Here is a 24,900-nt window from a genome sequence, read left to right on the forward strand (position 1 = left end):
TCAGCAATAATTTCACATTATTTCAAAAATAAACAACAAGGCTTCTATGACACTTTGATTTGACATATAACAGTGAAATAGTTATTTAAAAATCAACTTGTTTGGCCTGTAAAATTCACAGCAACAAGTCTTGCTGCCCAATCATAGCCGGGGGAAAATATACAAAGAAAAGAAAATTCTGGGGCAGCTAGGTGGTGCAGCGATAGAGCTCTGGCCTTGAAGTCAGAAGGACCTGAGTACAAACCTGGCCTCAGACACACAACACACAACACTTACTAGCTGTGTGACCCTGGGCAAGTCACTTAACCCCAATTGCCTAGCAAAAAGAAAAAAAAACAGAAAAGAAAATTCTATATTGGATCCCTATAATACCACAGCATCTAGAAAAATATACATATACTAGATAAAACCACAGTGTAGATGATGCCCCTCTCAAGCATGGGACCCTGAAAGCCACCCTCAGAGTCAAAGCACAATTGGATCAGCATTTCTTCATGAATCCCTATTGATGTTTCTGTTTTATAAAACAAGGGGGCAAAAGAATTCAAAACAAAAGACATTTACTCAAAATGCAATGAAATAAATAACACTTTATACTCAAATGAGTAAACTTTCCCATAGATTTTTATGCCACTTGTGAGAGAGAGAACATAGACACAGGGAATATTTGTGGGAGAAGCAACATGCTTAGGGAACATGTGAATTTAGGGAATACATGTGGGAAAGGAAACACACACAGGGAACATTTGTAGCCAGAAAGCAAGTGTGGAAAGGGAAGGATGTGTAGGAAATACACAGTTAGTGAATACAAGTAGGTGAGGGAACACACAGGTTGGGAAATTTATACTCCTAGGGCAATACTCCTTGCCACTCCACACCACATCCATGACATTCCTAACATGGCCTCTCCTCTGCAGGAGAGACTTTTGTGAGATAGTCCAAGCCTATTTCTGCTCTTTTGTGTGTCAGACTCACAGTCTCACCCACCTAGTCAGCAAAAGCTATTGCATCCAGTTCTATTTTTGAACTACTTTGCTTCAGTGACTATTCCCTTGAGCCTACCCTTGCTATTTGAGCAGGGGTAAGACAATTCCTTTTAACTCTAACAATGCCATGTACTGGCAGCTAGCCCTGGCCATGAAGATTATACTGGAGCTTCCCCTTAGTAAGATTAGAAGAGGTAAGTGGAGCTGGTGAACTCCATTCCTCATTCCTGTAGTTACACCCAGATTACTGCCCTCCATAACAACCTATTCTTAGAAGATCACTAAAATCTAGAGGCCATGCCCTATGGAGACTGTGTAGCTCAGAGGTTCTTAACTTAGTGTCTGTGAACTTGTTGGGTTTTTTTAAATTTTGATAACTATATTTCAATATAATTTGTTTCCTTTATAATCCTTTGTTTTTGTTTCATTTTATGCATTTCAAAACATTCTGAGAATCCTGTGTTTTTATTTTATTTTACGCATTTAAAAATATTCTGAGGAGTCCATAGACTGCTAATCGGGGTCTTGACCAAAAAGGTTAGGAATTTGGTTGTAACTAATAGCAAGCAGGCCCTTTCTTCTGAAGTATCAATTCTACTCTTTAGACAAGTCCCCTTGTTTAATATGGGAGAAAAAATTCTATAGAGAATAACAACACCCTTAGTTCCCTGTCCTCTTGAGACCTATCCCAAAGTCCAAAAAAGTGTGGAACAGAAATATAACGAGTTTCTTTTTAATGTCTTAAGTGACACATCATTCATTTTACATAAAAGAAATGTTTGACTTCTGGCTAACTTGTTTTATGTTACATGGTCACCTGCAAAAGCTTCCCTCACTGAAATCTAATTAGGAACATTTCTTTATATTATCAACAAAGTCCGGAGTAAAAAGAGAAATTCCATTTAAAATAACTGTAGACAACATGAAATACTTGAGAGTCTTTCTGCCAAGACAAAACCAGGAATTATATGAACACAACTATAAAACACTTTTCACACAAATAAAGTCAGATCTAAACAATTGGAAAATATTAATTTCTCATGGGTAAGCTATGCCAATATAATAAAAATGACAGTTCCACCTAAATTAATCTATTTATTCAGTGCCATATGAAACCATAAAAAAATGTTTTATAGAGCTAGAAAAAATAACAAAATTCATCTGGAAGAACAAAAGGCCAAGAATATCAAGGGAATCAATGAAATAAAATGTGAAGGATCATTTCAGATCCCAAATTGTGTTATAAAGTGGTAATTATACAATCTGGTACTGGCTAAGAAATAGAGTGGCAGATCAATGCAATAGATTCCATACCAATCACATTAGAGTAAGTGATCTTAGAAGTCTAGTATATGATAAACCCAAAGATCCAAACTATTGGAACAAAAACTCATTATCTGACAAAAATTGCTGGGGAAACTGGAAAACAGTATGGCAGAAACTAGGTACAGACCAACATCTCACACTGTATACCAAGCTAAGGTCAAAATGGGCATATGATTTACACATAACGTGTGATATCAAAAGCAAATCAGGAGAGCATGGAATAGTTTATCTGTCAGAGCTATGTGTAAGGTAAGAATTTAGGACCAAAGAAAATATAGAGAGCATTACAAAATGTAAAATAGATAATTTTGATTATGTAAAATTTTAAAGTTATTGCACAAACAAAACCAATGCAATCAAAACTATTAGGAAAGCACAAAATTGGGGGGAAATTTTGCAACAAGTTGCTCTGATAAAGGTCTCATTTCTCAAATATATAAAGAACTGGGTCCAATTTATTAGAATACAAGGCATTCCCCAATTGATAAATGATCAAAGGATATGAACATGCAGTTTTCAGATTAAGAATTTAAACCTATTTATAGTCATATGAAAAATGTCCTCAATCACTACTGATTAGAGAAATGCAAATTAAAATAATTCTAAGGTACTGTCTCACACTTATTACATTGGCTAATATGACAAAAAAGGGAAACCATGGCTGTGGGAGGGGATGTGGAAAAATTACGATACCAATGCATCATTGGTAGAGTTGTGAACTGATTCAACCATTCTGGAGAGCAATTTGGAGCTATGACCAAAGGGCTAAAAAAAAACTGCACCTACTCTTTGATCTAGCAACGCCATTGCTAGGTCTATATTCCAAAGCCATCCAAAAAAGGGAAAAGTACCTATTAGGACAAAAAATATTTGTAGCAGCTCTTTTTTGTGGTGACTAAGAATTGGAAAATAAAGAAATACTCATCAATTGGGGAATGGCTGAACAAGTTGTGGTATATGATTATAATGAAATATTATTTCACTATAAGAGATGACAAGCAAGATGATTACAGAAAAACCTGGAAAGATTTACATGAACTGATGCAAAGTGAAGTGACTAGAACCAGGAGAATGTTGTACACAGCAACAGCAATATTGTTCAATGAATTATGAATGATTTAGCTGTTCTCAACAATACAATGATCCAAGACAATCCCAAAGGACTAATGATGAATGCTATTATCTGTCTCCACAGAAAAAATGGAAACTTTGAATATAGACTAAAGCATGCTGTTTTCACTTTCTTTCATTCCTTTCTTTTATTCAAGTCTTCTTGTACAAAATGACTAATATTGAAATGTTTTACATGATTGCATATGTATAACCTATATCTGATTGCTTACCATCTCAAGGAGAGAGGAGGGACAGAGAGGGGATAGAATTTGGAACTAAAATCTTTTTTAAAATGTTAAAAAAAAAATTGCAACATGTAATTGGGGGAAAAATAAAACATACAGGAAAAAATTTTAAATCTAATTAGGCTAATTACTACAGACACAATCCATTTAAGGTATCCTTACCCATTAGCTGAAGTTTAGGCTTATTGAGGATTAATTTACTACTATTCTAGGGAAAGTTCAGACTTTCTTGCTGTGTAGTTATAAACCTCACCCAAATGTGTAATCATTTCCTCTCATAAAAAGTTCTGGAGAGCTACTTATTTTGTCATTAAAATAAGAGGGCTCTTTCTGAAATTTTTGATTATGAGCCCAGACTTTTCCTTGTTGATAATGACACAGTAAACAACGAGATTAGTGTCAAAAAATGAATCAGTACCAGTATTCTGGAGTTGGTCTTTCTGCCTGTTGGACCACACCTTTTCCTAACACATGGACATTGTTTAAGATTTTCCATCTGAAAGCAGTTTTCCCTTAAAATAATATTTTTATAAAGTTCAGTAAATTAAATGGCTTCATTCTACATTCTCAAGGACAATAAGAGATATATTTACTTGTACATATACAACATAAGTAGCTCATTGCATTAATACAAAATAATACTTAATTAAACACAGATGCATTTCAAGCCCAACACAATTCAGGATTTCACTGCAATATTACTATAGGAGTTTTAATTTCTTTAAAAAATTTTTAATTCTATTTTATTTTTAGTTCCAAATGCTCTGCCTTTCCCACTCCTCCCCAAGCAAAAATAAAAAAGCCCACCATTACAAATATATATAGTCATGCAAAACAAATGTCTGCATTAATCATGTAGGAATGCACAGTTCAACAGTTTTTTGGGCATAGTCCTAAGTTGCTTTTCAGAATGGTTTTTACCGAGTCATAGCTCTACCAATAGTGTGTTACTGTACCTATTTTCCCTCATCTCCTCCAGCATTTATCATTTTTTTTGTCATGTCAGCCAATCTGACAGGTATGAGGTAGTACCTCAGCATTGTTTTAATTTGCATTGCTCTTCTTATTATTAATTTCAAGCATTTACATGGTTATTGATAACTTTCATTTCTTCCCCTGAAAACTGCCTATTCATATCCTTTGACCATTTATCAATTGGGGAGTGGCTTTTATTCTTGTAAATTTGGTTCAGTTCCCTATATATTTTAGAAATAGGATCTTTATTGAAAAAATTTGCTGAAAGGTTTTTTTTTCAAATTTCTTGCTTTTCTTCTAATTTTAACTATGTTGGGTTTTGTCCAAAACCCTTTTTGTTTTATGTAATCAAAATTATTCCTTTGACCTCCTGCGAGCCTCTCTATCTCTTGTTTGGTCATGAACTCTTTCTCTATTCATAGATCTCACAAGTAATTTCTTCCATGTGCCATTTAATTTGCTTATGTCACCTTTTATTTCTTTATTTTCTTTTTCTTTTTTTCTTTTTTTGCAATTGGGGTTAAGTGACTTGCCTAGGGTCACATAACTAGTAAGTGTCAAATGTCAGTTCTGAGGCTGGATTTGAATTCAAGTCTGTCTGACTTCAGGGCAAGGGCTCTATCCACTGTGCCACCTAGCTGCCCTTTACTTTTTATTTCTAAACCTTGTACCCATTTTGAGCTTATATATTGGTATATATAGTGTGAGATGTTAATCTATACCTAGTTTCTGTCAGACTTCTTTCCAGTTTTCCTGACTGAGTTTTTGCCCCAATGACTGGTTTCAGTTTTAGGTGCATCAAACACTAGATTAGTGTGTTTATTGCTTCTCTGTGCTGTGTACCTAATCTAATGAACATCCTTGGTTCACCCTTAATCTTATTGGAAAGGTTTCTAGGTTATTCCCATTACAGATGATGCTTGCTCTTGGTTTTAAATAGATACTACTTGTCATTTTAAGGAAAAAAATTTATTCCTGCATTCATCCATTTATAATCTGTATTTGGAATAAAAGTCATGTGACAAATGAGCTCTCTAAGGGGAAGCAGGGTAGGAACCTGGACCAGATGAATTTACAAGCTAACTCTACCAAACATTTAAAGAACAATTCCAGTGCTTTCTAGTATTTTTAATAGAAATCAGTGTTGTCAAAAGCTTTTTCTGCATCTGTTGAAATCATGAAGAGGAGCTAGGTGGTACAGTGGATAGCATTCCAGCCTAAGGTCAGGAAGACTTATCTTCCTGAATTCAAATCTGGCCTCAGACACTTGCTAGCTATGTGACCCTGGGCAAGTCACTTAGCCTTGTTTGCCTCAGTTTCCTCATCTGTCAAATGAGCTGGAGAAGGAAATGGTAAACTACTCCAGTATCTCTGCCAAGAAAACCCCAAATGGGACACAATTGAAATGACTGAGAAATGCAAAATTGAAATCACATGATTTCAGTTGTTTTTGTTATTGATGTGGCCAGTTACTCTTATGATTTTCTCAATATTGAACCAGCCTGGCATTCCTGCTATAAATCCAGCCTGGTCATAGAATATGATCTTTGTGATGTATCGCTGTAATCTCCTTGCTAGTATTTAAATTTTTACATCAATATTCATTAGGGAAATTGGTCTATAGTTTTCTCTGCTTTGACTCTCCCTAGTTTAGGCATCAAAACCATATTTGTGTCATAGAAGGAATTTGGTAGGACTCCTTATTTACCTATTTTTTCCAACAATTTATGTTGCACTAGAATTGTTCATTAAATGTTTGGTAGAATTCACTTGTAGATTCATTTGCTCTTGGGTTTTGGTTTGGTTTTTCCTGCTTTAGGGAACTCATTTGTCACAGGACTATTTTATTTCAAATACAGATAATAAAACTAAGGTGGACATCTGGAAGCTCCTCTCTGATCTTCCTCCATTAAAAGATGGTAACCACACCATCCTCATCAACCCCCCACCCAGCTGCTTTCTTGGACGTCATCATCTCCTCAAAGCCTTCATTCTTAAAGATGAAATCCACTGAGAAACTCACACCTCCTCAGGATTGCCTACTTCTAGGATCCCTCATCCGTCTGGTTAGAGAGGATGGAGTAAGGACATTGGAGAGCTCCTTTCTGGTGCTTTTCCATTTAAGGATGGCACCCAAGGAATTCTCCTCACAATTTCCCACCCAGATACATGTCTCAACTTCATCATCTCCAGAAACTCTTCATTCTGTAAGATGACAGCAACTTGGAAACTCCCACCTCCTCAGATAATTTTCCACTAGCCATAAGTTGTCATCATGCTCCCCCCACCTTTTCAGCTTCTTTCTCTCTTCCCTCCCCCCACTTAAGACTGTGAGCTCCTGAGGGCAGGGACTCTGCCTTCCTTTGCATACACAGAGCTTAGCACAGTGCCTAGCACAGAGCAGGCGATTAATAAATGTTTATTGACTCTGACTCTGACTCTTTTATTAAACTTTCACAGAAAAAACCTTCCACAGAATAATAAGTATGTTTAACATGACAGCTAATTAGGCAGAGTCCACATGTCAACATGGAGCAAGGGATGGTTCATTTCAATAGCATCTTCTCTTGGTCTTTCACTTTTTGGATCCTTTTTTCCTGATTCCTGATCATTGAAGACATTGCTGAAAAAGATAATAAAACGCAAGTGAGCCTGGGCTGAGAGAAGCAAGCAACGTTTCCAGCTGCTGGAATGCTGTTTAAAAGCAGAGCTATAGCTAGCAATTTTGGAACACAGAGCAAACTCCATGAACCACGCCCTCAAATCATCTTTTTAACGCAAACCCATTGAGAGCAAGGTGAAGAGATACATGGGGCTTTCACTGCTGGCAAGACTGCCTCCGGGTAGGGAATAGGGACTAAAGGTGAGGCCAGGCTTGGAAGGAGTCATCTGGGGGTCCTGAGGGAGTGGCTATCATAGTCAAACTAATTATTCTTGCTAATTAGGTGCAAAGTTCCATTCTTTCTATCCCAAGGAAGGAGTTCAAATTCTGTCAGGGCCCTATACATTTTAGTGCCCTGGTCCATTCACTCTATACCCTAGTAACAACTCTACTTAAAAAGTCAAGTTACTTGAAGATTACAACAACTGTATTCTGAACTTTATCAATTCTATCCGACTTCCAACGTCACCACCCTACTAAAATTGCTCCCCACAGGTGATCCTGATTGTTAAATTTGACGGCCTTGTCTCAGACCTCATTTTAATCTCTCTAAAACTTCACCCAATGCTGGCTATCCCTCCTCCCTTCATTTTTGCCCTCCTGCTCTTTCCAGGTCTCCTTCTGTTGGCCACTCTTTCTACCTTGAGCTGGACTAGTTATGTGGCATCTCTGGCACTTACTGTGGGTGTGATCTAACCTTCCGTGGCCTCAGTTTCTTCCCCTGTAAAAGGAGGAGGCTGAGCCAGATAGCTTCCAAATTCTAGTTCAGTCCTACATCTATGATCCTATGACATAGTTTTCAAATCAAAAAGAGCATTGAAGCCAACATAGAAAACAGCAGTAACTCACATTTGTACAGGCTTTTTTTGTTTGTTTGTTTTGTTAGGCAATTGGAGTTAAGTAACTTACCCAGGGTCACATAGCTAGTAAGTGTCAAGTGTTTGGTCTGAGGCTGGATTTGAACTCAGGTCCTCCTAACTTCAGGGCCGGTGTTCTATCCACTGACCCACCTAGCTGCCCTTATGTAAAGGCCTTTCAATCTTACATTGGGCTATTTCCACACAAGCCCTCCTCCGCATCAGCTCCCTTCTTCGTTTTCCATTGGACATCTGCCATGTTTCTCAATAGAAGGTCAACCCTGAAGAGCAGGGATTGCCTCCATTCAATCTTTGCGTCCCCAGTTGCTGGCATTGTGCCTGGCACCAATATCTACCATGTGCCATTAAAAAAGGTTGAATTGAACTAAATTGGCCAAATCGTGTACTGCCAATGCACAAACCAACCGACGGGCCACTCACTGTGCTAGGTGCTGGGGTTACAAAAACCAAGCATGAAACAATTTCAAATTGCTTATGCCCTTAGACCTAGTAGAGAGCAGAGAAGAGAGTGCCAAAAAACAGCCCACTCAGAGTATTGGTCCTACTGACGGCCAGTCAGCAGGATAATTTTTGTTTTGGAAAGACTTTAAAAGATTTATCAAAATTTTTATTTTTCTCTCCCAATTTCTTACTGTATTAAGAAAATCCTACTTTAAAAAAAAAAAAAGAAAACCTTACCTGCCTTTCTATGTTGCCATTAGGGAAGGAGCTCTAGGGAGCTGGGCCCTCACCTATGAGGCTGATTTAGGGCTTGGATTCTAGTTCTGTTCTCACATCCTTCCCATACTCAAGGCACATGCTTATGAGCATCACTTGAGAATACCGGTTAGAAGAGCTTTTTGGAGAAACATGTCAATTTTCGTAAGAGCCAGGAGAGGCTCCCCAACAGCATTCAGTACCTTGGTTTTTCATTTGTAAATCTTCTACCAGATTTTGTAAACTTTCCAGTCTGTTTTGTAGCTTCCTACATGTTTTTCCAGTTGTTTCTACCGGTTGATTCTGAGAAACTAACAACAATAACAACAAAATTTAAGCATCAAATTAGAAGTGATCACAACAACTCCATTCATAGTCGATTGTTTTCCTTGGAAAGGACTTGATAAAGGGCCAGACATCTTTAAAGTACATGAACCCACTGGGCATGGTGGTGCGTGCCTGTGACCCTGCTCCTGAGGAGGCGGAGGCTGAGGCTGAAGGGTCTTTGAGCTCTAACGTTCTGAGCTGCAGTAGGCTAAGCCAACTGGGGGTCCACACTAAGTCTGGCATTAGTATGAGCCAGTGGGAGGGATGAGGCTGTCTGAGGAGCACCAAACCCAGCCAGGTTGGAAATGAGCAGGATAAAGCCTCCATGCTTATCAGGATCAGGCCTATGGGGTGAGACAGAAGCCCCTGTCTTAAAAACAAACAAATGAACCTTTCAAATATAAAGGAATACAAGTAAAAGCAAAGAAATGGGTTTTGTTGTTTAAAAAAATCCAATTCACCATTGTTTAACTATGGATGGCATGGGGTGGGGGGGGGAATATTCACAACTTAATATGAGACCCTTCACTGCAAATAAAAGTTTTTATGATCAAGCCTGAGTGAGCTGGACCCTTCCTTGTTGGGAGCTGTCCTGGCATAACTTAATGCCCGTTTTGTTAACACGTTTGTGTTGTATGACAGGCTTAGGGTCAGGAGGTGGGTGGTGCATGATGGTGGGAGGGTTGGAGGCTTGGCTTTCAGCCTCTGAACTGCAGGATGCCACCTGAATGGAGACAGCGCTGAGTGGAGATGGATGTGGAAATGGTAGGTACAGCCCACCACAATACAGTTGTGGCAAAAGCCAGAGAGGGCCAGAAACCAAAGCAGCCCTCTTCAACATGGATGCCAGACTTCATTAACCCCTAACAAATATTTGACCATTAAAGTGATGGCTCAGGCGACCACAGCTGGCTGGGCTCTCTCAAGGGTGGTTAGCACTCCACGTGAACCTCAATGTCTTTCTTGACAGGAGACTAGACAAGAGGAATAGGGTGCGTGTGCTGGGATTATCATTGACAGAGACACTAAGGAAAGGATTTGACAAGGATGTTCATTTTGAAAGGACACAGATGAGACGGTAATAGTTAGATACAGTTGGGACTCACGGATGTCAACTCAGGAAGTATTTTCTAGTGGAGTCTATGTCTGGCCGTGATTAACATTTTATAAAGGTCTTTAATAAAGACATAGAGAGCCTATTTATCAACTACGTGGAAGCAATAGAAGAAGAGATAATAGCTAACACACTGGATGATTCTCCTGGCTGTTTTCTACAGGCCCCCATGACATTCTCCTTTTTCTCCTTTTCATTCCTCTTTCTTTCTCAAAGAAGTCAATGCCTGGCTCACAGTCTCCCTTTACACACCAATTCCTGTCCACATATGAGGCAACTTAAATGTATATTTTTTTGTTCCCTCAAATCGTCTCACTTCCAAGGTCCTCAGTCTACTGAACCCCAAGAATGTACTGCCACCCAAGCCACACAGAGGGATGGCCACGTACTTAATCCCACCATCACTACAAGTGGTCACCTTCCATGATATGTCTTTATCAGATCATCATCTCCTATCATTCCATTTCTCCCCATGCCATACTCCTCCTAAGCCCATTTTTCACCTTCAGCATGGACTCCAGAATCTGTCCATTCCCTAGTTCTTTCCTACATAAAACTCCACCCCCAGTTTCTCTCCTGACCCCCAGCTCCACATCACCAACTGCCTATTGGACATTTCTAATTGTAGGCATCTCAAACAACATGTCAATAATAGAATTCATTATTTTTTTCCCCAGAACGTACTCCTCTTCCAAACTTATCTAGTGCCACTGAGGATACCAGCATCCTTCCAGTCTTCCAGGTTTATAACCTTGGTGTCTTCCTTAATCCTTCACTCTCACTCACTACCTATCTCAGAGATTGTCCAATCTTGGTTCTGTCTCCACAGTATCTCTCACGTATACCCCCTTCCCTCGCCTCACACAGCTATGACTCCAATTCAGGCCCTCAACAAAGCTCACCTAGATGGTTTCAATGGCCTCCGTGTTGAATTCCCTCCCTCAGATCTCTACCCACTTTGATCCATCCTCCACACCACTACTAGGCACCAAATCAGACTGGTTTTCTTTCCTTCCTTCCTTTTCTTTCTTTCTCTTTCCTTCCTCTTTTTTCTTTGTACATGGTTCCTATACGGGTAGATGAGGGGAATGCCCAGAGTCGGGAGATGAAGTTTCTTGTTCAGGGAACAGCTTGGATGCATGTATCATTGGACCATCGAATCCACAGAAGGTAGGAAGGAAGGAAGGAAGGAAGGAAGAAGAAGACTGGGAAGGTAGAAGGGGGCGAGGCTATGAAGGGCTTTAAAAGCCAAAGAGAAGATTTTACATTTGATTCTGACAGTGGGAAGGAGTCCTGGAGCTTATTGAATGGTGGGAGTGACATGATCAGACCTATGCCTTAGGACGGCTGACAGGAGGGTGGACCAGAGTGGGGACAGATCTGTCTGTGGTGGGGAGACATAACAGCCACTACTGCTGTGGTCCAGGTATGAGGGCCAGGGCCATGGCAGCGTCAAAGGAGAGAAGAGGGCACATGTGAGAAAGAACACGAAGGGAGAATCGACAGGAACTGGCCACTACAGGCAGACCTCGTCATACTGCGCTTCACAGATATTGAGTTTTTCACAGACTGAAGGCTCGTGACCACCCTGCATGGAACAAGTCAATCGGCACCATTTTTCCAGCAGCATGTGCTCACATCATGTCTCCGTGCCACATTTCGGTCATTCTCGTAACATTTCAAGCTTTTTCATCATTATTACATCTGTGACGGTGATCTGTGATCAGTGATCTTTGACAGTTCTATTGTAATCATTTTGAGGCACCATGCACCACACCCATATAAAATGGTGAACACTGCTCCACCAAGCAGCTGTGCCCACCCCTCTCCCTCTCCTCAGGCCTCCCAATTGCCTGAGACAACAATATTGAAATTAGGCCAATTAATAACCCTACCATAGCCTCTAAGTGTTCAAATGAAAGGAAGGGTCAATTGATGCAGCAAACTTCATTGTTGCCTTATTTTAAGAAGCCTTCAGCAGCCAGCAGTATGGAAGAAGGACCCTTCACCAGCAAAAAGATTCCAACTTGCCCAAGGCTCAGATGATGGTTAATGATTTTAGCAATAAAGCATTTTTAATTAAGGTCTGGACATTGTCTTTTAGATACAATACTGTGCAGCAGCACAGTTAATAGATTACACTTTTATATGCACTGTGAAACCAAAAAAATTCATGTGACTCGTTTTGCTGAAATATTTGTTTTATTGTGGGGTCCTGGAACCAAACCCACAATATCTCCAAGGTATGCCTGTAATTCAGTATGAGAGGAGGCGAGAGATAATGAGTAATTGAGGCTGACACCCAAGTGTCACCTGACTGACTCAAAATGGTGGTGATACTTTCAATAGGGAAGTTAGGAAGAGGGAAGGGTCGGGGAGGGGAGCCGATAATGAGTTCAGTTTTACACACGTTGAATTGAAGATATTTACAGGACATCTAGTTCACAATGTCCCATAGGCAACTGAAGAAGAGAGACTTGAAAGTCAAGAGAGGGGTTAGAGCTGGATAAATAGATCTGAGAACCATCTTCATAGAAATGAAAAAAGACGAGGAGAGGCGAAGAAGGAAGAAACAGGAAAACATTCAGAGTGGTGAAGTGGCTAGATCTTGATTTTGGCCTTCTTTTACTTTTAGATTTCATACATGACCTGGTAATTAAAGAATGAGAACCTTTGACAAAATTGTATAATAAATCACTATGACACAATGTGCCAAGATTTACAAAGTATCTGTGCAATAGAAATTTGTATATTTGCAAGAACTAGGGCTGAAGGACAATGAATTCAAAAGGATAGCAAAAAATATTTAAATCTAAAAGAAAAAATCTAAACTATTGATTTATGGGGAAAATAGCAAATCATCTGGTGAATATATGTACGTTACAGACTATCCTGCTTTAAAAAAAGAGAGAGAGAGAAAGGAAACAAAAACAAAAACACTCTCATGAAATCACAGAGGACCAGTTAGAGTGTGTTTTAAATGGTTATTTTGCTTACTAAGGCTAAGACCATATGAGATCCCTGTGGGAAAATATTAAGACATTAACAATAATAGAAAGAAATCAGCAAGGTCTCTCAACTGCATTGGGGCGCCCATACCTTTAACGTCAGATGTATGGGTATGTTTGTAGTCTGACTTGGAAGACAGAGAATCTTCGGCTGAGCTGGTCAAGAGGGGGTGCGCTGGAGTCCTCTCTGGGTTCTTTGGCTCCTGGGAGAACTTTTTAGGGGAAGTACCAAAGCGGCTCCCACCAGCTGTAACTGAAGGACTTACTACAACACAGATAAAATAGGAACCCATGAGCTCGATGAAGCATACTGGCTTTAAAAACAAGCCTTTATCATCTTCTAGACACCATTTTTCCTTCTTCTGCATGGCCTTTTCCTTTTTTCACATTCCATTTCTCAGACTCATTCACTAACAGCAACCACAGAACACCAAGAATATGGCACCCACAGCATCTCTGAGTACAGGCTGGTGTTTCTGCTCTTTTCCAGTGTGTTCTCAGCAGACTGAGAAAAGCCCAGTGCACCTCACCGGAAATTGTTTTTGTTGTAGTTGTTGTTGAGCCATTTCTTTGTGACCCGTTGGCAAAGATACTGCAGTGGTTTGCCATTTCCTTCTCCAGCTCATTTTATAGATGAGGAACTGAGGCAAACAGAGCCAAGTGACTTGCCCAGGGTCACACAGCTAATAAGTGTTTGAGGTCGGATTTGAACTCAGGAAGATAAGTCTTCCTGATTCCAAGCCCAGTACGTTATGTACCATGATGCCACCTAGCTGTCCCTATTGAATCTTTGTAGCTGAGGACTGCACAGCCCATATAACATACAGCCCTAATTGTTACTTATTAATATGTAATTTATTAGTTTATAAGATTGTTTCCTCACAACAAAATTTTGAGCTCAGAGTGCAAGATGACAATATCACTTTTGATTCAAAAACACTAAGTGAAAAGAGAGGCAGCTAGGTGGCGCCATAGTGCACAGAGTGCTGGGGCTGGAGTCAGGAAGACTCATCTTCCTTACGTTAAAGCCGGCCTCAGACACTGTGTGACAGCTGTGTGCATTTGAGCAAGTCATTTAACCTTGTTTACCTCAGTTTCCTCGTCTGTAAAATAAGCTGGAGAAGGAAGTGGCAAACCTTTTCTAAGAAAATCCCAAGTGGGGTCACAAAGAGTCAGGCATGACTGAAACCAGTGAACAACAATAACAAAGTGAAAAGATTTGTACTTGATGCTGGACGGGCCTGTCTCCTTTGATGACACCAGGGACCATCTCATATCCTGCTGAAATGACAGCATTTGCTTATTATACCCATTGTATATGCCTAATACTCCACTGTGATCCTATCTATGAAGTGTCTGGAACAAAGTTTCCAAACATTTTCTGAATGTTTCTGATGTACTTTTATTTAAAATTTTTTTTTATTATGAATTTGGTATATCCATCACCCAACATGAATATTTCAATACATGAAGAACAGAAAAAAAGATGATTGTATATGAAATTGTGAACTAACGTGATGTACATTTCTTAACGAGCATGCCCCACTGGAAAGCACTGAAAACGACAGGGCCATTCACCTGTTAAGGTTCCTGTTTCCCTCGGCCCAGCCCTGCCCCGTGCTGCTGTGACCTCTCTGAGCTTCCTGCACTCTCTTCTGAGTGTCATTTGATGAATTTCTTGACGCTCTTCCGTTCCCCTTCTTTTTCCTTGAATTAATATTAGCCCAGCCCAATCCCCCAAAGAAGCCGTAACAAATAACCATAATTACACGAAATAAATGCAGACATTGGCAGTGTCTGGAAAGGCACGTTTCTCCCTCCTCTAGTTGAACAATTCTCTGCTAAGAAGTGGGGAGATTCGACAGCTGTCTGAAGTCATGACTGAGTTTCACACTGCTCAGTTCCTAAATCTTTCAAAGTAGTTTTCCTTCACACTGTTGTTGTTATATAAATTGCTCTCCTAATTCTGCTCATTTCTCTCTGCATTAATTCACGTACAAGTCTTTCCACATTTCTCAGAATCCATCTTTTTAATAATTTCCTTGGTGCAATAATAGTCCATGTGGTATGCATATATCATAATTTGTTCAGCCATTCCCCAAAGGATTAGCACAAACTCTCTTTCTACTTCTTTGCCACAACAGAAGTTCTGTGATTAATATTTTTAAAATATGACCAAATTTTTCCTTCAGTCTTTGACTGCTCTGGGGTATATGGCACGTAGGAGTAGCACTGGGTCAGAAGAGGTGGCATTTAGTTGTATTTTGGTTATAAATCCTATAATTAGGTAGGTGGACTCCTAAATACTTTATACATTTCATTGTTAGTGTGAATGGTATTTCTTTTCTATTTCTTCCTTTTCGGTTTTGTTTGTAGTTTATAAAAAGGCTGATGACTTTTGTTAGTTGATTTTATGTTCAGCTACTTTGCTGAGTTACTGTTTCAATTAATTTTAGTTAGATATTCAGGGTTCCATAAGTAAGCCATTTTATCAGCTGCAAAAATTTTAATTTTGTTTCTTTTTTGCCTATGATATTATCTCAGTTTTTGATCTTGTCATAACATGATAGCGAGCACTTTCAGAACTGTATCAAACAATGGTGATGGCAAAATATCCTTCCTTTACCCCAATCTTAACGGGAGGGGCCTCTAGCACTTCTCCATCACAGATAATGCTAGCTTTGGTTTTAGATAGAAACTGTTCAACTTATTCAGGAAAGGTCCATAGGTTCTACTTTGTCAAAGGCTTTTTCTGCATCTATCTTTTGTAGTTAATGAAGAAAATAGTCCTAAATTATTTGAATAATTGATCTTAAACTATTCTTGCAATTGTGATTCTATAGTCATGTAATTCTACTCTTTTTCATTCTAACAAAATGATTTTTTTAGCATCTAAACAAACCTATAATTGAACAATTGTTTATTATATTTGGGCTACGCTGGTGAGGCATATGTGATTTTATCAGGCATGAATATAATGTCACTAAAGTGTATTTTTAAAGAACTTAATGTATGTACGTGCTTAATTCAAAATAAGTGAGTAGATATAACCTCTAAATAATGCTTCCAGTTTATATAAAAGATACAATCCTTTGTTTGGTTTTGCTTTTTGGTGAGGCAATTGGGGTTACGTGATTTTCCCAGGGTCATATAGCTAGTAAATGTCAAGCATCTGAGGCCGGATTTGAACTCAGGTCCTCCTGACTTCAGGGCTGGTGCTCTATCTACTGCACCAGCTACCTGCTCCATGGTCATCGTTTTAAAAGACGTCAAACACATACGTGTACTCCTTTCCAGCCCTATTCCATAATCACAAGAGATCTACCTATTAAACTTTAATAAAATTCTGTATCTTTTAGGTGGTCAGATGATTCTTGGATTTTCTCCAAAAGCCTTATTTTTTAGGTCAGCTGTTTTAATAAGAAATATCTTTACCTATATGTACAAAATATTTATAGCAGCCCTTTTCTTGGGGTAAAGAATTAGAAATGGAAGAAATTCCCATCAGCTGGGTATTGTAGTATGTGATTATGATGGAATACTACTATACTATAAGAAATGACAAGCAGGATGCTCTCAGAAAAACCTGGAAAGACTTCCATGGGCTGATGCAAAGTGAAATGTATTATATACAAAGTAATAGCAATATTGTAAGACGATCAGCTGTGAATGATTTGGCTATTCTCAGCAATACAGTGATGGAAGACAATTCTGAAGGACTTATGATGAAAAATGCTACCCATCCCCAGAGAAAGATGGTGTCTGAATATGGATTGAAGCATACATTTTAAAAATCTTACTTTATTTTTTGAGGGGTTTTTTTTGTCTGTTTTCTTTCACAACATGACTATTATGGATGTTTCACATGACTACACATGTATAACCTACATCGAATTGCTTGCCTTCTCAATATGGGGTGACATAGGGAGGGAGGAAGGGAGAGAATTTGGAACTCAAGGTTTTAAAAATGAATGTTAAAATTGTTTTTATATGTAACTGGGAAAAATAAAATAAAAAAGAAAAAAAGAAATATCTTGTACATTCTTTTTCAGTCTTTTGATTTTGCTCTAGTGTTTGTGGTCTCAAGGAGTTATGAATTCTCTCTGGTCCATTCTAGGTTTTTAGGGAAGCTGCTACCTGTGATACTTTCTACCACTTGTACTAAGCTTGTTATTCTCCCTCCCAGTCTTTTCTCTGGAATCTCCTTCCTTCTCCCTTTCTTTCCTCTAACACTCTCATTTAATTGATTAACAAAACTGACTCTAGCTTCATTTATTCCAGGAATTCTTGGTGACATCATGACCACACTGGGCTTTTGTATGATGTACTGATTGTAGATGTTGTACAGTTATTTTCCTCTTCTGGATTCATGTCTTAGGAATTCCTGGATTCATGTTTCTTTAACACTGTTGCCAAGTCCAGGCTCTTTGCACTTCTGGAGGGAGGGCAGGACCTTATTTAGTACTCACCTCTATTTTCCGGGGTCCACTCACTGCTTCTTAAACATGCTGTATATCATGTTTTTCAAGCCACTACAGGAGTGGCATAGTCTGGTAGCTATAGATTTTCAGCACCCTAAGTGGTCTGTCCTAAGTCATGGTCATATGTCTGTCCTCCCAATCTGAGCTTTGTAGGCTCCTAACCATGGTTTGAGGCTTGGGTAATACAGATGCCAGATGAATTCTGGCTGGAGCTGCTGACCCCAACATAAAGGTGTAGAAGGGTCAACTGGTTCAAAATGATAGACCTATAAGCTTGACTTGGCCAGTACTCTCTGCCCCTGGCTACCACAGTACAGAGCTTTCAGCTGTACTTTTTCACCTTCTGTTCTAAGCTAGGTATCCTTCTTTCAACTTTTTTTCCAGATCTTAATTTCTTTTTATCTTTAGCTTTATTTTTTCTAGCCACTCCCGAGTTCATGGGGCCATACCTTTTTTTTTTTCCTGAGGCCCTCCTTGTATTTATTCAGAAGCTTGTCTTATTCTGGGTTTGTTTATTGGCTTCTCTTTACCCACAACAGTTCATTCTAGTTGGAGTCGTCTTCATTCCAGGATTTGGACTTTGCACAGAAGCACTCTTCAATGGGGACAGGCCCTTTTCCTGCCTCCTGGCAGACCCTGGGAGGGCCCCGGTCTCATCTCTACCTCTTAGATCCACTAGCCTGCCTGCTAAGCGACTTATACGGGGGGGAACCATTGTGGTTCCCTGCTGTGGCTCTGACGGGCATGGTCAGAATGCTACTGGCCATCATCCCTGACAAACCAGAGTTTGTGCTTTGTGCAGGCCCGACCTGCATGGATGAGCTCACTGGTGTCTCCCTTCGTTTTTCACTAATCATTGCTTCATTCAGAACCCTCTTCATTCTCTGCAGGGGATTTCCTTGGGAGTGCAAGAAATAGAGCATGAGCGTTCCTGCCACCATGTCTTATTTAAAGAAAATGTCTTAGTTAAAATATACACACAACATGCTGTCAGGAAACTTAGCTTTGTTTCTGAACCAATGCCACTGCCTGAGGGAAAATGTTTTGTAGGACTTTTCATGACCAGCATTTGTCTGTCACTGCTTTTCGTAGCTAACCTCAGACTGCTGTTCAGGGCATAGATCTGAAAAAAAAATTCATACTCTGCCAGCTCAATGATTATGTGTGTGTGTGTGTATATATACACAACACATATGTCACATATATGTATACATATATGCACACATGTACATGTATAATCATATACATACACATGTGTGTCTATACATACGTATAGATATTGATACAGATACACAGAAACAGATTACCTTTCTGCTTTGACTCATTCTGTCTCAGGCTGCCAGTGGCCCCTCTAGCATCACTTAAGGTAGCCCTTGGGACCAAAGATGCTGCCTGCACCAGGGTCTTGAGCTTCCTTCACAGAACACGTCCTCCTCTTCCTCGATGTGAGATGGGCATGGTCACTGATTTTCATCTTAGACATCACAGCACATAGAAGTGTGAAGTGTGTTGGGTTTGGAATGCAAGGAGGAGGGATTCGAATCTAGGCTCTGTCACTGACCATGTCCGAGTGACCCAAGACAAGTCACTTAACCTCTGGGCCTCGATTCCCTCATTTAGAAAATAAGGGCATTGGAAAAGACGACCTTTAAGGTTTTCCCACTCTATAACTGTGGGCCTAGGAATGCTAGTGCACTAGAGACTTATCTTCTTTATTTTTAATCGGATTAGCTTCCAACACCCTTCAGCTTCCCTTCTGCACTGGCAGCTAAGCACCTCTAAAGGGTGTCTTGCCTACAACCGTCCTCAAAACGGAGCATTTTAGAAAACATTCACCAGCGTGTTCTGGGCAGAGTTGTAGGACATCTGCAGCAACTGGGCTATCCAGACATATTGGAAGAGATTCTTTGCCATTTTGCAATTAAGTTTTCCACTTTGCTTTTGTAGGTGTTTAGGTTTTGAAGGGCTGCTTGTACTTGGCCTTACAAACAAATCTTTCTTGCTTTTTAAAGACAGGTTTTTATGGATATTTCTCGTTTTCCTATCACTTCGATTTCTCCTATCTCCTTGCCTCCCAGAGAGACACGCCTTGAGAAAAAAGAAAGGAAATCAATAAAACCAATCAGCACATTGAAGATGTGTTCCACACCTGGGGATTCCCTCCTCCTCCGTAGCGCCTGCTCGTGCTGAATTGTCTAGGAGCACTCATCGTCTGGGGGGTGTGTGTGTGTGTGTGTGTGTGTGTGTATGTGTGTGTGTGTGTGTGTGTGTGTGTATGTGTGTGGCGGGGGCAGGGGAGGCTCTTTCCATTTGTTGTTGTAACGCAGGCATTTTAGCTACTGTCTTCTTGGCTCTGCTTCTTTGACTTTGCAAAGGTTTACAGAAGTCTTCCAGGGCTTCTCTGAATTCATCCTATCCATCACTCCTTACCGCCTCCTCACATTCTGTTACGTTCAGGGACCAGGATTTCCAACACAGGGAGAAAGGCTACTTTGTTGCTGGTTCTCAGCTGTGCTGCTGTGAATGTTTCAGTATAAATGGAGACTTGCCTTTGCTCACTGACTTCCTTGGGGGGCCGCCTAAGGGAAATCTCTAGGTCAAAGCATGTCTACATTGTAGCCACTTTATTTGCATAATCCCAAATTGCTTTCAAAAACAGTTTTCACCAGTTCCCAGTTCCACCAACAATGTATTAGTGTTTCTTGTCCCTCCTCTTCTTGCCCCAATCATTAACTATTCTTGTCTTTTTGTTATACTTTGACAATTTTCTGGGTATGAGGTGAAATCTCAGGGTTATTCTGAAACTTTACTTATTGCATTATACATCTTTTACGTCATCCAGTGCTAGTTTATGCTTACTTCCATAAGTCAAAAAACTCCTGAAAACCCACTTGCTGAGAATGCAACATTATCTATATAAAATATTTGTGTATAGTTTTTGGACAGAATTGTCCAAATTGTCTCTCCCTCTCCCTCCCTCCCTCCCTCCCTCCCTCCCTCCCTCCCTCTCTCTCTCTCTCTCTCTCTCTCTCTCTTCTCTCTCTCTCTCTCTCTCTCTCTCTCTGTCACTCTCTGTCTCTCTCCCTCCCTCCCTCCTTTCCCCCCACCTTTTCATCCATCGCAGAAATCATTGTTTGGCAATCAGGTCAGGACTGTTGCAAGCACAAGCTGGCTATCCACCTGTTGGGGCATTTTGCAGGGAGTTTGGGGAGTGCAGCCTGCCTCATATTTAACAACCCTTGTGACTCCACAATTCTATCATGAAGAGAGGCTGCATCATGTAGTGGACAGAGGGCTGGCCTCAGAACCTGAAAGCCCTGGATTCCAGTCATGCCTCTGATAGTTACATCCTGCTGTGGGACCCTGGACCTGGCTGTTAATCTCAGTGTGGTAGGCACTTTCTAAGACCTGCACTGGCAAAAAGACTTTTCAGACCTAGGAATTCCCTGTGCCAGTGAAATCACAGGTCCAATCTTTAGTGGCAGCTCAATACAGTTCTCAATAAACATTACTTAGAATGAACCCGCAACTAAGTGTTGCATCAAACGAGGAGTGTGCAATGAAGAGACGTAGGCCAGACAGGTCAGTGAAAGACGGAGCCATTTAGTATTCGGAGGGTCTGGGTTATATAGTGAAAGCTAACAAGCATCCCTGAGGCGTGCCCGTCATTCTTACCTAATCCCAGCCTTTATGCACATCCTTAATTGTTCATACCTGCTTGCCATCAAGGTTCAAGAGGCAGAGTATTCTATTACCTTCCAGGCACGGGAAATTGGTGAGCCAAATATTCTGAATAATTCAGCCCTTATGGGTAGGAAAAGGAAAGAGTCAAACTCTAACCTAAAGTCCTTATCCCGTATTAGACCCTTCAGCTCTGGCCCTCAACACCATCCCTATTTGGTTTAATAAAAATGAAGGAAACACATTTTTTTTCCCGACTATAAGTCAAACTATTTCCTTAAATTGTTTGTTTCCAAGCATCTTTTACTGGTCATTGCTTCATGACTCTGGCACTGTGCCTTAATTATCTTTGCATGTTTCCTAACACATATCACGATGCTTCCAATAATTAAATGTCTGTTGCGTTTGTTGAACTGAACTCTCGATTTGGCCTACTGATAGCAATTGATCTTCAGTTTTGTTAAAAGGTGTAAAGACTTCGATATAAGTTAGAGCAGGTGCACGTACAAATGAACAACTTTCAAAAAATACTTTTGAATGTTGATCCCTCTCTCAAATTTTAAATTTAAATCATTCTAAGTAATGTTTATTGAGAACTGTATTGAACTGCTATCTATAGAAGAGATGCTAAATAAGAGAAAATATTTCATCATTACAATTTTTAGTGATTATTTAGAAATCAACTAGAGCAAAATAAGTATCTTGAATGAAAATAGATTTTAATAACTTCTGAGTAAATTTGACCTCAGATAGCCTTATGAGGGAACTTTGTACTAAAGGACCTCTAAATATTTATGAAGCACATAAAAAATGTACAAGGAAGAGAACAAAATCTCTCCCTCTTCTTTCTGCTAAAGTCTCTGGCTGACTAAGATGCCAACCAGCACCTGACTGGTCAGTGCTAGCTTTAATTGACTGGCTTATTCAGCCCCATGAGATGGGGGTGAAGAAGACTGGATGGGGTCCCCTCTCTAACACAAGAAGGTCCTAGGCTGCAGTCTGAAGACCCAACGTGTGTGTCCCTGTTCTGGAAAATGCCTGGGTAACAGCGCATGCAACACAGTCCTTGGACTGTGATTTGGTATCTATCATACCATGTCTTAAGTAACTAGCGAGCAGGGATAAGTGTGGGTGGAGGGACTTCTGAGCTCCATGTATCCTGCAAATGGCCCAGTATACTTATGGTCTTAACCTAACTGAATGTTTTTTGTTTGTTTATTTTTCATCAATAGAACACATTTATTGTTTTCAGTAAATAATATGAAACAAAATGCAGGGCTCAATTGAATATATCCAATAATAAACAAAGTAATTGGGTCAAATGGTCTGCAGAACATCTGATAAGTCGTGTTTGTAAAATACTCTCATAAGCAAGTAACATACCAAGGTTATAGAATTAATGAAATTGTGTTAAGATAATACACTTGGGTTTTTTGATCAGTGGACTAAATTTTAAAATTAAAAAAAATCCATGTCCTCAGATCCTGTCCATGGTCTATAAATACCCATTGAAAACTTACCACTGGCTGGAAAACCGAAGGTATTGGTTTTATCCTCCAGATCTCCGGCATGTAAAGTTACAGGATCTCTGGAAGCAAAAGAATGATAATAATAATGATAATAATGATAACTGACATTCATTGTACAAGTACAACACTAAGATTAATAGGAGCAAATCCAAAGGAACCAAAGTGATCAGTGACATCGGAACGGAGAAATGGCAGACGCCACCAAAGCAGAAAGCTGCCATTTCCTAGCAGACGCTGCCTGGGCAATTCTTCGCCATGATCTTTTCCTGGCGCTCAGTACCCACATCATTTTTATGAAAGGTAACAAATAATACTGTGAAACCTAGACAACATATTCTTGGGGGGAAAGAGTTGTTTCAATACAGTCATCTTTACATATTTCTGTGAGATAAGATTTTAGGTTAGGAGGCTTAATTTAAAGAAATAATTATAAGGACAAAAGGTAAAAAAAAAATTAAGTAAATGGAATTCCCAAAGATCTATGACCACGAACTAAGAGACTTAGATAATAAAAGGAATAAATCACAAAATCCTTTAAATCCATTCGGTATTTCACAAGGTTTTTATTTTTAAGCCTTTGAACATGGATTAAACTAATAAAATAAATAAACAAACAAATAAATAAAACCTGATAAATAGGTTTTAAAAGCTAAATTCGACACTACCAGCATTTACTGCAAATTCATTGCAAAATAATAGAAAGTATCAGATAATTCCTAATAGTATTAACCCAAATCTACAAATTAATAGCAATTTCTTTCAAATGATTGTCTAGCATATAATTTTTAAAAAATATATTATTATGAAACTAAGCAACTTAACAACAACCACAAGAATTCCCTGAACATTCGACTCTATTCAATTCACTCCAAATTCTCTTCCAATCTTTGCTAACGTGCAAGTGGAATGTGCACTGGGCTGAAGTCAGATGATCAGACTTCTAAACCCACTTCCTACCCATGTCACCAAGGATAAGGCACTTCATGTCTCTCAGCTGCCTTTCCTTATCTGCAAAAGGAGATAATATTTGCACAGGCTTGTTGTGAAGAAGGCATGTGATAGATGTGTGATTTGTCCATTCATATACGTAGATCCTATGAAGTTGTGTGACATCAGCATGTCCAAATGGTCTACGGTTTGGTGTTTTTCACATAGAGTATGTTTGTGAATAAATTTGGGTCCTTGGATAAACTTTATGCTGATCACTGACAGAATAGCCTCACTGACTTTAGAAAGGATCATCACCTGGTTGGAGACAGTGAGATGAATTGTTAGGACACAGCAACATCCAGAAATCTTCTACTAAGACACAGAGGAATTATGATCTAGCTATCAGAGGTTCCCAAACTTATTTGCCTACCGACCCCTTGTCAAAAAAAAAATTACTCAGCTCCCCCCTGGAAATCTACTTTCTTTAACCCTTTAATGTTTGTTTGTTTGTTTTTAAACGTGTGTCATTTTAAAAAAATACCACCCCCTGATACGTTCGAGCACCCCCCAGAGGTTGGTATCACCCATTATGGGAACCTATGATGGAGGAATTAATACATACACTGACCAAATCAAATATGTATACTTGAACTATGTGGCTATATATACATGGCTACACACATACATGTTTAATTATTTGACTCACCTGAAGTTCATTGCAATACATAATACATAATACAGTAAGGTATGGATCCAAGTAAAATCCTTCATTCTTATGGCCAAGTTTCCCTACACCATTTTTAAAATAGTGATGTTCATGTGCGTTGTTGTGTTAATTTTAGTTAGTTATATGTTCATTTCTGATACTAGTCTGAATATATTTCTAGAATTACTATTAGATTCCATTGATTTTTAAAAAACTAATACTATATGTATCTAAAACCCTCAG

At 39.4% G+C, this 24,900-nt stretch overlaps 1 protein-coding gene across 1 annotated transcript in view; it reads right to left on the reverse strand.

The window, feature by feature from the left end:
* Positions 1-7,072: 7,072 nt before the first annotated feature.
* The window catches only part of CCDC158 (coiled-coil domain containing 158), a 108,045-nt gene continuing 90,217 nt past the window's right edge, over positions 7,073-24,900 (reverse strand). Inside the window, exons 23-26 of the mRNA XM_078148837.1 lie at positions 23,013-23,080; positions 13,422-13,595; positions 9,085-9,192; positions 7,073-7,268 (exon numbers count right to left, since the gene is read on the reverse strand). Coding sequence (XP_078004963.1) covers positions 7,192-7,268; positions 9,085-9,192; positions 13,422-13,595; positions 23,013-23,080 — 427 coding nt within the window. The 3' untranslated portion in view covers positions 7,073-7,191. The remainder of the gene's footprint in view (positions 7,269-9,084; positions 9,193-13,421; positions 13,596-23,012; positions 23,081-24,900) is intronic.

The sequence above is a fragment of the Phascolarctos cinereus genome, unplaced genomic scaffold (assembly GCF_003287225.1).
Source record: "Phascolarctos cinereus isolate Bilbo 61053 unplaced genomic scaffold, phaCin_HiC Scaffold_9;HRSCAF=440, whole genome shotgun sequence".
NCBI classification, from domain to species: domain Eukaryota; kingdom Metazoa; phylum Chordata; class Mammalia; order Diprotodontia; family Phascolarctidae; genus Phascolarctos; species Phascolarctos cinereus.